The 11,992-nt window shown below is 44.5% G+C and overlaps 1 protein-coding gene across 2 annotated transcripts; it reads left to right on the top strand.

Moving 5' to 3' along the window:
• Positions 1 to 317: 317 nt before the first annotated feature.
• LOC144125355 (sepiapterin reductase-like) lies at positions 318 to 11,719 on the top strand. 2 transcript variants are annotated; one of them, XM_077658664.1, is made up of 5 exons: positions 318 to 455; positions 1,688 to 1,839; positions 5,197 to 5,834; positions 7,053 to 7,199; positions 11,433 to 11,719. In XM_077658664.1, the coding sequence occupies exons 3-5, from the start codon at positions 5,279 to 5,281 to the stop codon at positions 11,555 to 11,557; spliced, it is 828 nt and encodes a 275-aa protein (XP_077514790.1). In that variant the 5' UTR covers positions 318 to 455; positions 1,688 to 1,839; positions 5,197 to 5,278; the 3' UTR covers positions 11,558 to 11,719. The 2 variants fall into 2 exon arrangements, with proteins under 2 accessions (XP_077514790.1, XP_077514789.1); XM_077658663.1 differs by lacking the exon at positions 318 to 455 and having other exon boundaries at positions 1,379 to 1,839.
• The last annotated feature ends 273 nt before the right edge of the window (positions 11,720 to 11,992 follow it).

The following is an 11,992-nucleotide window of genomic DNA, read 5'->3' on the forward strand; positions in this document are numbered from 1 at the left end:
TGCATCCTACTATAGCTGCGCTGTTGAATTGTGCTATTTGAGCGCTTATTTACTTTTTTATAGGTGTTTTTTTTTAAGGAGAACGTTGATCTGACATGGCTCTCGGGCCTGTGTCAGCCTATATCTTGCACAACTGCCGTTGGCCCGGAGTGCATGTACCGTCTTTGCTAAAGGTAACCAAGCATACGTCGGTGGTCGGAGCTGCGCGCAATGCCCTCCCTGAGCAAATGGGATGGTCAAATACGTGCTCCACTGCACGTTTGAATTGTCCCCAAAGTAAGATGGGGAGCGGATCTCGAACATTCAGTGCATTTTCTTCAGTGGCACCTTGTCTTCTGTCCCACCATGGTGCACTTTTTGCGGATCGAGGAGAGAAAAATGAAGCAAGCTTCCAGGAGTTTCAAGTGCGCCTGTTGCTACATATTCAATTTCACACCGCTTGGTAGCGCACAAAGGTATGTATACCTTCCGATTATTTTCTTGACTTGGCCTGCTCGTAATCTTTTTGTTTCAGGAACACAATGCGATAAAGACTCAATGCCGGACACAAAACAGACGTGACTCATTTTCACAGTAAGCACGACCCGTTCTTTTTGAGCAACACCACGTCCTGAACCCAATGTTTTGGAAATGACTCAACCGGGCACACATCACCAAAACTTTACGAACTGTTGTAGTGCTGCACGCTTTCAGCTGGCCACCTGCTTGACAGCTGAGTGCCATCTGGCAGAGCAGCGCCGTCACTAACACGCTAAAAGCGTACTAGATGCAACCTTCAGGTGCAATGCAAGGGCGCAGTGGGAGCCTAAGATTTCCCGTCTCTACAGAATTTTCCGGCCATAAGGTCGTCAGCGCCCTGCGGACTTAAGATTCAAATCAGAGAAATTAAATTAGCTCTTCACCGGCATTCTTCGTAATAGTGAGGTTTTCTTTGGGGAACCATACGTAAAGAAACACTTCCGTTAGCAATAGGCGCACTTGAAAGGCTTGCTTCATTTTTGTCTCCTCAAGTGCATTGAATGATTTTTGAGATTCGTTCCCCACTATACTTTGCCGACCCTCCAAACGTGCAAAATAGCACGTATTTGCGTATTCTTTAAAGCCCGATGCACTTAAACTAAATGAGCATGGTTTCTACCTAATAGCGCGGCTTCACGGCGCATACCCGAAAGGCACGATGAGCGTGTGTTGCTGCGCGCCGAGCGCTACGAAGGCCCGAAATTGCACGCTACGACGCCACTCAGACTACCCGCCTAATTTTTACGACGCCAAGCAGATTGCCCGCTTATCATCCAGGTAAGGAGAGTGAGGGTGCAGGCTTACGTCAGTCACTTTACACTTGCAGCCGGGAGGGGTCGGGCTAGTGCCGTTACAGCGCCGGGTACCGCAGCGCCACCGCTAGGCTGCGAGCCCACTCCGGCCGCCGGCGCGACGCGGCCATGGAGGAAAAACAATAAATGTTTACCACCACCCATGGAGGAAGGAAAATTTATTTCCTCCATTCTTTTGGCAAAGACGGTACGCACGCCAAATATGCGTCGAACAAGCAGCGTGTGCTCAGAGCAAATACACGACGCGGCTGGAAAGCGAGATATCCTATATCCAAACAATCTTGCATTCGTCCCCACAAGTGCCCAAGAGCAGCAGGTTCTTCGCCGGAATTCGACAAGCAAGATATCTGACGCAGGACTTTGAAGATTACGGATCTGTCGGCGCCTGCGTCAACGGTTACTGTGCAAACTGGGTCACATATATGAATTGCTAGCAGCACGAACGACAGGGCTTTGTTCGGCAGCAGTGCGGGCTTGCAAGTTGTGCTAATATTTCTACATTTTGCTGGTAAGCAGAAACTTTTTGACGCCCTTTCTGCTCGCGTTTTTGTATTTCGCAGTGATGCCGAACAGTTCCCGGTCTTTTAGTGAAGGTTCTGTGAACGCCAGTTTGTAGTGCAGTTTCGAACAATGACCGGTCGAAGTGCACAAAACAAGGGTAAAGAGTGAGAAGATAAAGGAACTGGAGAAGATAGAGATTTGAAAACTGAGCTACATGTCTTGCTAAAAGTTTTGTCTCAGTTCTACGACAGCACTATGTTCTGTAGCGACTACTGCGATGGAATAAATGAGAGAACTAATGAAATAAATCAAAACCTTGAAGGAAAGCAACAAAGCACCTTAAGATGAAAACCGCAAACTGATCGAGCGTGTTGCAAAACAATACTCCCGAGCGAACAATTTAGAAATAAAGGGTGCTTCATTTGATCTGCAACCTATATATGCTGTCGTTAAGCTGGCCCAGGCGATTGATGAACCGGTCTTCTTGAATGTCAATGACACCTGTCACACCCCACCTGTCACATACCCACGTATAAATCAAGCAACGCGAACATCATTGTGTGCTTCGTGCTCCAGAAAACGGAAGTGTCTTAGCAAAGGCAAAAAAAAAAAAAACGAGTCACGACTGCTGCGCTCACATGCGAAACAGCAAGTGCAGTTTCGCATCCAACGTCACTTTCGATGCTGCTATGGTGCCTGAAACCTGGTACTTTGTAGCTTCTGGTTCCTTTGATCATCCTAGTTATAAAGCTTTAGTTGTCGCCCACAGAAAAGAGGTGGCGGTTTGCTGCTGCTGATGAAACATTACTTCTTGACATGCGCGTTGCTGAAGAATTTTCTGTACCTCTTTTAAATAATTGTGAGGCATCGTTGGTTCAAGATACCTCTAGAGTTTTCACCGTAGTGTATCACCATCGCACTCAAATTTTACCACTTTTCCGCGCTTTCTTGAATAGCTTAAGACCTTGCGTCTTTACACATGCACAGTAGTCCGCACACAGCACTCGAACGGCGCACCGGGGAGTACACTTCTGTCACTTACCAGTGACCTAGGGCACGAAGCTTGCCCATATGGTGCATGTACGTTTCCATGGACCGTGTTTAACTCATCATGTCTTTAAAAGCTGCATCGGGCCCGCCAGTTAGCGGCGATCATTATAAATTCAGAACAGAGCGCGTCGTTCGAGTGCTCAAGACAAGTATGTGGACGCCCGTACTTAATCTTGGAGGAGATGTTAACATTGACATGCTTGTCGGTTGAAACAGTCGAACTGATATCATTTCTATGTTGATGCGTATAGCTTTGTGAATCTCGCCAGTGGGTCGACCCGTGTAACATCATTTTCACAAACTCTGACATCTTTGTCGGTATAATACAGATAAACCTGCAGCTTGTGGCACCCTTGCGCAAGACATTAGTGATCACTTTCCGATTGCTGTATTAATTCTTTACAAAACACCCTGCCTCTTCAGAACGTTTAGAAAAGCATTTTGCATATAGGTCGCGCGTGTGTGAGAAACAAAAATTCTCGGAAGGCATGGAGTACAAGCTACCTTCTAGCTCTAATTGAACTTAAAAAGTAGCCTTTAGAACGAATTATTTTCCTATATTCAGGCCTTTAAATGATTCTGAAATTGTTTAAATGCTAAGCTTCAGAACGCGAAACATCAGCACTTAACCTCGCATTTGAATGAGATGCTTACAGTCTCATAGTTGATATGAAAGCGTTTAAATATTCCGCTGCGGAGCAAAAGTCAGAGCGAATTAGCAAGCTTGAGAGTTGGTAACAACTTTGTGACTGGCAAAAGCTTTCTGATGTGCTCGATAATCATTTTATTAGCGCTGGTACCACGAAAATTCTCCGAACAATAAATTCTGTCCCACTTTCCGGAGCGATTGCAGTAAGTAGCGGGATGGTGTTTTTTTTTTTTTTCCTACAACTTAGGATGAGGTCATATCGGATTTCCAGACGATGAAAAAGTCTAAATCACGGCACGAGAATGACACGCAGATTACCCCAAGGAATTATGTCCTTGTTCTGATTGCGCCTGTCCTGACAAAGTTTACAACTTAGTTTTAGAGCAAACTTGTTTTCCCAAGAAAATTCATATTGAAAAAGTGGTTGCTTTGTATAAAGGGGATGACAAAGATGGCATTAAGAACTTTCGTCCCACCTTCATTATACCAGCATTTTCAAAAGGTTTGCAAAAATAATGCACTCGCTCCTTCACAACTTTTTATACAAATACGCACTTATCTCACCGCCCCAGTATGTCTTAAAAGGAAAAAAACGCGAGATTAGCATTATTAATGAAAAAAAGAGTTCATAACTGGCGCATTTTGGCTTAAAGAAACTCGGTTGGGCGTATGCATTGATTTTACGGAAGCATTTCACTGTGTCCACTGCCAAACTTTACTGTCCAGGCTCGAGCGCTCTGTAAAATACGTTATATTTAAAGCGAAGCGTTAGGCGAGAAGAATCCGCAGTGGGCTCGAGAAAAGGAGCCTGAAGCCGCTCTCTAGCCTCATAGTTGAACCTACTAATTCTCCGCGTTAAGAGCCGGCTTAACGCTTTCTCGTGGTGCCTCTAGGTATGACACGCACTGCACATAGAGAGGGGTCAGGCCGCATCGAGCAGCTCTCACGCGGATTTCACCCGATACCCCTTTTCTTCTTGAGAGATTTTAGTTTGACTCGACTGAAGCCATTGACGTTTCGCATATCTGTCGGCGCTGTTATGGATCACTGACGGCGGAAGGTATTAACCAATGATGCAGGGTCGCGTTCGAGCAGCTAGGGACGTGAAATGGTTTTGGTAATGAGTTTCAGCAGCAGGGTGTGCCGCTATCGAACCAAGCTGCTGCTGCTGATGAATATTATATTTATTTAGTAAAAGTATGAAATGTAAAACCAAACTTCTGACTCTAAAGCTGACGTAGTATGGAGAAAAAAACAGAAACTAGAAAACAAAGAGGAATAAAACTGTTTTCCCTCTCTAAGCCAGGCTGACCATAAGCATAAACGGTTTATGTCCTCCGAGATGGCAAACGCGCCACACGCGAAATAGGTTATTTTAAGTCTCGGAGGCCGTGGGCGGCTGTGTCGACATGACGGAGCCGAGGCTTCGTTGCAATGTTTGTAATATGTTTAAAAAAATTGAGCCAGGGTCGCTAAAAAAGAGAGATTACATGGTTTAAAAGAAACGTTGAAAATTGGTAAAAGTGCCGATAAATGACAGGAAGCGTGGCGCAGCTGTGAAGTCTGTGTGTGGCCATTCATGCGGTAGAGCTCGTGCGGTTAGGTTCAAGGCCTTTCAAAGCATGTGCTAAGCGCTCTGATTTAGAGCTCTTGCCTCACTTTCAGGCATTAGCGTCGACGTGACGGCAGTAAACCCCCTGCCATACCGCTCTTGCATCAAACTCCAGTGAAACGCTTTCAACTCCTGATGTCTGAATCAACGAGCGACACCAGGAGCCGCTGTGCAGGCGTCTTCTGGGGCAAGAAGTATTATGTGATAATAACTGGAGCAAGCGCTGGAATAGGGAGGGCGATAGCGGTAGCCTTCTCCAAGGAAGTCGCCGAAAACTCGGTATTTGTAATCACCGGTCGCAACTCTGAACGGTTGGATGAAACCAAGCGCCTTGTTGGTGAAGTTGCTCCGGGAGTGCAAGTCATCGCAAAAACGACGGACCACTCGAAAGCCACTTTTAAAGACTACAGAAAGCTCATATCGGAAACATGGGCCAAGATTTCTGGGGCCGACGGTGCTGTACTGGTTCACAATGCAGCCACGCTTGGTGACGTCCACAAGTATGCAGTCGCCTACACTGACGACAAGGAAATAGACGATTACTTTCATCTCAACGTGACTTCTGTTATGACACTGACCTCGGCATTCCTTGAAAAGTTTCCTAGTAGCTCCACCTTACCTCGTGTCATTGTCAACATTACGTCAATGGCGGCTGTTAATGCGTGGGCCGGTCTAGGACTTTATTGCACAGGTAAGCAAAATTATGCAACACATGTCGTAGGAGACACTTAAGTTGCTATATATGATGCCACAAATACTGTTTGCTCGATGTTCAGTAAATTATCACGAAATCATTGAGAATAAGCCACATTCAAGAAGAGGTCATGTTTTATGTTTACGCTGTTAGAAACGTGTTGTGTTAGCCAACAGAGGAGGCTAGTCAATACTTATTCGCTGTCGTAATTATGCAAGCTTTGTCGCTGCTTTTTTAGTGTTCACTTTTTTCATGTTATAGTTGTTCAAATGCTGACATAAAAGGCAGGGCGTGATGTGTGATGCACCCTGTGCTACATTCTGTTATATGCTCAGCGAAAAGCCCTTTTCCGTGACGGCAAGTCCTGGCCTTGTGGCAAATTATGTGCAGCGCCGGAGACTTAATTGCAATGCGAGTATAATGCTGGACGCCCTTGCGTGCAGCTGCTGTGCGTTGCAGTTGAGAGGGACGGATGATGTGGAGCCCTAACGAGCCACCTGCTTAGCAGGTGCGTGATGGGCATAAGGTTTGCGATACAAGCCTCCAGCACTGCATTCAACTTCATCTTTAAAAACGGCCTACGCTGCCACAGCAAAAATCCGCCGTGGTGGCTCAGTGGTTAGGGCGCTCGACTACTGATCCGGAGTTCCCGGATTCGAACCCTACCGCGGCGGCTGCGTTTTTATGGAGGAAAAACGCTAAGGCGCCCGTGTGCTGTGCGATGTCAGTGCACGTTAAAGATCCCCAGGTGGTCGAAATTATTCCGTAGCCCTCCACTACGGCCCCTCTTCTTCCTTTCTTCTCTCCCTCCCTCCTTTATCCCTTCCCTTACGGCGCGGTTCAGGTGTCCAACGATATATGAGACCGATACTGCGCCATTTCCTCCCCCCCCCCCCCCCCCCCCCCAAGGAAAACCCAATTATTATTATGCCACAGCAAAAAGGCTGTTGCTGCACAGGAAAGCTGACTAAGATTTATAAAAGATATTTGTCGTTATTTAGTTGTTCACTGGCAACTATTCAGTTGAAATAGTTTATTTTACTATTTGGCCTTAGGGTGAGATAGCTAACGTGGTTATGTGGTAGCGAAGTTCCTTCAACCTATTTTGTTTTCTGCGCTTCCATTGTTCTGGTAACAAGCAGGCGCAGTGTGTATAAGCACGTACATTTTGTAACTATATGCTTGCTTTTTTTTGTTTTGCTTCCTAATGCCCAGGAAAAGCTGCTCGACAGATGTACCTTAATGTCATCGCTGCAGAAGATCCATCGCTGACTGTTCTGCACTACTCACCTGGCCCCGTGGATACAGCCATGCAACATGAGTTGCGCTGTGGAGTAGAAGAAGCTGCTGCATTGGGACGTGGTAACAAAGTTGTAGTAGGAGTCGTTATGTAGCCCAGTGCCACGTAGTCAGTACTTGGTGCACTACAGCATTAATGCTATCAGTTCAGCACAATATCTCACTTTCGTTAGGAACGTTAAGCTATGCATAAATAGCGGAAAGGTTATTATGCTTAAAGGTTGTGCTTACTTTTGGCTCAATCGAGGTAAACAAGCATTATGTGTATCCCGCAACTCTCACTTGTTGGCAACATGAGGTTGGCACTACGCAGACCGCCAGCTATGTTTAGCCTGTGCAGCTTGCAGCAGACAAAAAGGCAGGCCGTTCCCTAATGTTCCTGGGGGCATTGATACAGCTTTGTTGCAGTAACGAGGCGAAAAAAAAAACTTGTCGCCCACGTATTCACATTCTTAAAGAAGAAATCTTCCAAAAGACTCGCCAAATCTTGGAAGTAGGCTCATTCCAGAAAAATGGATTAGTGGGGATTAGTGGGTGGATTGAGGTGGAAGAATGAGTTGGGTTAGTACAATCCTATGATAATCCAGTAGAAGGTACCCGAACAGTCCAGTCCTCAGATTTTCAAATTTGGCGACGCTGATGATATGTCGTGACCCTCCCGACCAATAAGGAAATTTCGTTACGCGGATACCAGATGGTTTTTGCAAGACGGCATCCTAAATACTATCGCATTAATAAAGTGTTGGCACTAGGAAATGTGCTGTTGATTTTGACGGATCTAGGTATTTCCGGAAACCAGGATGATGTACAGGATATAGCTGCAGACAGAATTCATGTGCAGACAGTCAAAAATCCCTCATCTCCTCAAACACATCACCAAGCAAGAAGAACACGTGAAAGCCAAAGACAGTTCAAGTGGGGCATAGGAAAGTCAAAGGCAGCTTTGCAAAATGCTCCCATGCCCACCTGAATTACCCAGCATTTTGGCTTCATCTTTGGAGAAACATGATTAACGAGGGAAAAAAAGTCACGTTATCTCTAAACTGTTTACTTATTGTAGTGCACATTTCTACCTCAAAATGCCTACATGTCTTTAGGAAGATATAGTGCACGCTGCGTGGTCATCATTGCTCAACATAAAAAGAATGTAATGAATGTCCGGTACCAAAAACGGCCAGTGATGGTATGGCGCTTCTTTAACTGATATACCGAAGCTTCTAATAGTTATAGCTTATGCCCGCCCCACGTGCGCACAAGAAATGACAGTGAATGCTTAAAGTCTTAAGTTTTTAATAATATTATTTTTTGGGCTGGCGCTACGCGACAGGATATGATGTCATTATACGTACGTCACAGTGATGACGCCTGCAAGGCAATAAGAAATTATTCCTGATTATAAACAGCGCGCATAAACACAATCTCGTGAACGTTGTCCAAGCGTAATATTAAAATTTTCCTTGCGAAAACATTGCTGTTCTTGGTTAACCAACCGAAAAAGTAGCGATTAACTCGTGTGTCAGCACTCAAGCCGAAGGTGTCAGCCAGAAGTGCTGCTAAAAATGGCGTCACTCACAATGAAAATGTAGCAACAGTGCCTCATCTTACTGAAAGCTGTGAATACAGCAGTTTATTCTTGACAGGAGGTTATTTCTAACGAAGCTGCGTGCTTTCTGTGCGAAGAACGAAAACGAGAGTACGCACTTCTCGGGCGAATGAATTGTTACGAACTCCGTTGCGGAGTAGGTTGAGGATGGCAGTAAGGATAATGCCTTAAATGTTTGCGCATGGCACCACGCGAATGCCATTAAGACTTGAGGCAGTAAACACCTAATGACATCAAATTTACTCGTGTATCACCGGTATTGCTTTGCAAACCCTACAAGAACCAAAGTAGGCTTTCTGCATTTCAAGCTTGGGTGAGCTTCACTTCAAGGCCATTTCAAAAAGTTTAGAGCGCGTACACTACTTCATATGTCTTTACATGCTCCACATTTGCCTAAAACAAGTATCATTACTTTCTTGAAATTTTTATTTCCACACACAAGGCTTCGGAGGGGGGTTTCGGAATGGTAGAAAGGGGAGGGTCATTGTGTCATGAGCTGGAGCCAAAGCGTGTAACAAGACTTTTTTGATTGCACTGTGTACGTACTTCAGAACACCAACACTGAAAGCCCTTAATTTTTTAAAAGAATGCAGAACCATCCGAGATAGAAGAGAAGCCTGTGTGTCAATACATGTGTTGGATGTGTACTGATCCGACTGAGCATAACAAGACCAACAGCTGATATTGTCACAGATCTTTCCCTATGTTGCTAAACTGAGGTGCTCTAATAGTGAACAGGATTTTTTTTTCTTCTCACTGTCGTCATGTTGTCTGAGATGTGAGTAAATTTCGATTCAGTTTGAAATGATTTTAATTTCGATTTGTCCAGGAAGTAAGACCATGTCTCTTGTGGAACTACTAAATACATGTTTTCACTGCGTAGCCGCATTTCGCCAGAAATTGGGATGGGATGTGGTTCTTGTTAGATACATCCTTCTTTTATGTCAATGACGTATGGCATATTGAAAAGTCATCCTGATTCCTAGCAGATAAATAGAACAACGGCAGCCCTAAAAAATGGCCGTGCACACCAGTGCCAACAATGTGCTCTCCCCAGAAGGATTATCATAGCATAGTAATTAATCTTCCAGGCTGTCACGTCCCAGGATTATTGCGCTTGGTGGTAATCATGTTCTTTAATCCCGAAATTTAATGTCGTGCGGCAGCAGTTGGATTCAGTTCCGCTCCTGCAGTTATAAATTACATGTAGTTCTTGCTGTATATACCACTGTTGTCGTCATGGGCTACCTGTTGACATGTGTCTAGAAAGACACTTAAAATTTCTTGCTGCCTAATCAATTCAGTTGTTGCAAAGCAAGCTGTTTGTTGTGGTACAAAAAGACAGGAGTCCTAAAAATGTTTCGTGTAACATTTTGCGGATTTGGGAAACTTTAGTATATGTCACAGTTTAATTGCGCACACCAAATAGGAATTTCTAAAAATAAATTGTGTGGTTAACCTTCTGGCCTTTTCGCTGATCTTTATATCCTTTTCCTCCTCCTCCAAGTCTTGGGTGTCGATAAGATATAAAGCAGAAAAATGATAGCAGTTTGCGTATTTCTAGAACTTTGAGTTGATAGTCACATCAAATTCCTTAGAATCCCCTCTCTCCGCGGCAACAAACAGCTCTTCAAATTACTGAGTGGAGCCATTTAATTCAGCGAAAACTGAATCCGAAACTCACACCGTGGCCAGGGACGATGCTTCGCGTGGTGCAGTGATGACATTACAAACATTATTAGAAAAACATCCGTACGCGTGTTTATTGGCTGAAATAGCGACTGAAAATGAGGGGTCCTCTTAAAATACATGTGACGACCTGCTATAGATCTCAAAAAAATTTTTTAGAGACGTATGGAGCGGGTATTAACGTGGAGGGAATGTGTGGTGACGTCGAAAATGCAGTGTTGCCTATAGAAACCGTCTGAACCGAGGCCCCGGAAACAGCAATCTTGAAAATCAATTTGCGCCGAAATGAAATATCGCATAGGTGCCAAACTTCCTGGGAAAAATCAGGAACAGTAGAAAAATATACATTAAAAGTTTACTTAGGATATAGTAATCTTGAAAAATTCCTAATACTGAGCTCTACTAGACTGAAACTATGAATTACAGCGTGCTTTTTAAATCAAAATACACTGTCTTAGCAGCCCAATTTTTATTTCAAACACTTCCTTTTAGAGGAAGAGACTCCATGAAACTAAACGAAACTTTAATTTTCTGGTAAGTTTATTATTTGCAGTTATAAATGCACGCAGCTTGCATCAGTAAATTTTTAATTTTTTAAATTGGTTTTTGGGGAAAGGAAATGACGCAGTATCTGTCTCATATATCGTTGGACACCTGAACCGCACCGTAAGGGAAGGGATAAAGGAGGGAGTGAAAGAAGAAAGGAAGGAGGTGCCGTAGTGGAGGGCTCCGGAATAATTTCGACCACCTGGGGATCTTTTACGTGCACTGACATCGCACAGCACACGGGCGCCTTAGCGTTTTTCCTCCATAAAAACGCAGCCGCCGCGGTCGGGTTCGAACCCGGAAACTCCGGATCAGTAGTCGAGCGCCCTAACCACTGAGCCACCGCGGCGGGTACAGTAAATTTTAGACGTCGGTTTTGGGAGATAACACCATTTAGCGTGTGATTTGCGCGCGGCGAATAAAATTAGACTCCTTTTCTTGTGATAACCTCCTTTCAGATGCACGAGATTCGGGAATGCTTCTGGCGCCAGAGGCCACAGCTGTACGACTGGTTCAGGCTCTTGGTGATCACGAGTTCAAGTCTGGCGATCATGTCGACTATTACAACCGAAAGACCTGCTGAAACATTTAGTTAGGGCGGCATTATTTTTCTTGACCTTCTGCTTTGTCGGGCATTTTATTCAAGGCTAGTAGGAACACTTGTCTTCCAAATAAACTATAGTTGGAAGCTTTGACGCTGCTGTTTTTTAGTTATACACCAATAAATTCATGAATCATGTAAACAGAGCTATGAGTGGAAATTATGAGCGAAGAACCTTTGAGGCATAGCATGATGGCATTGCCCCGGTCATAAAATTGCGAAGCATGCTTCGGCCAACAAATTAATCTCAAGTCTTGCGTACATTGCATACAGGTATACATTGGACAAACGAATAAATGTGTTAATGATAGGGCACGGCAGCGTGAGCTGCCAATACTGAACGATGCAAACTTACATCTGCCGAAACAACGGAAAAATTGTAAATGCGAATCAGAGTTGACCAATATAAAAAATCTT

The sequence above is a fragment of the Amblyomma americanum genome, chromosome 3, assembly GCF_052857255.1.
Source record: "Amblyomma americanum isolate KBUSLIRL-KWMA chromosome 3, ASM5285725v1, whole genome shotgun sequence".
Classification (NCBI taxonomy): Eukaryota; Metazoa; Arthropoda; class Arachnida; order Ixodida; family Ixodidae; genus Amblyomma; species Amblyomma americanum.

Excerpts from the sequence above, each read along its gene's own strand:
- LOC144125355 (XM_077658664.1), top strand. The coding sequence starts at position 5,279 with ATGTCTGAATCAACGAGCGACACCAGGAGCCGCTGTGCAGGCGTCTTC. Across the intron at positions 5,835-7,052 it reads TCTAGGACTTTATTGCACAG|GAAAAGCTGCTCGACAGATG; the intron begins GTAAGCAAAATT and ends CCTAATGCCCAG. Across the intron at positions 7,200-11,432 it reads AGCTGCTGCATTGGGACGTG|ATGCACGAGATTCGGGAATG; the intron begins GTAACAAAGTTG and ends ACCTCCTTTCAG.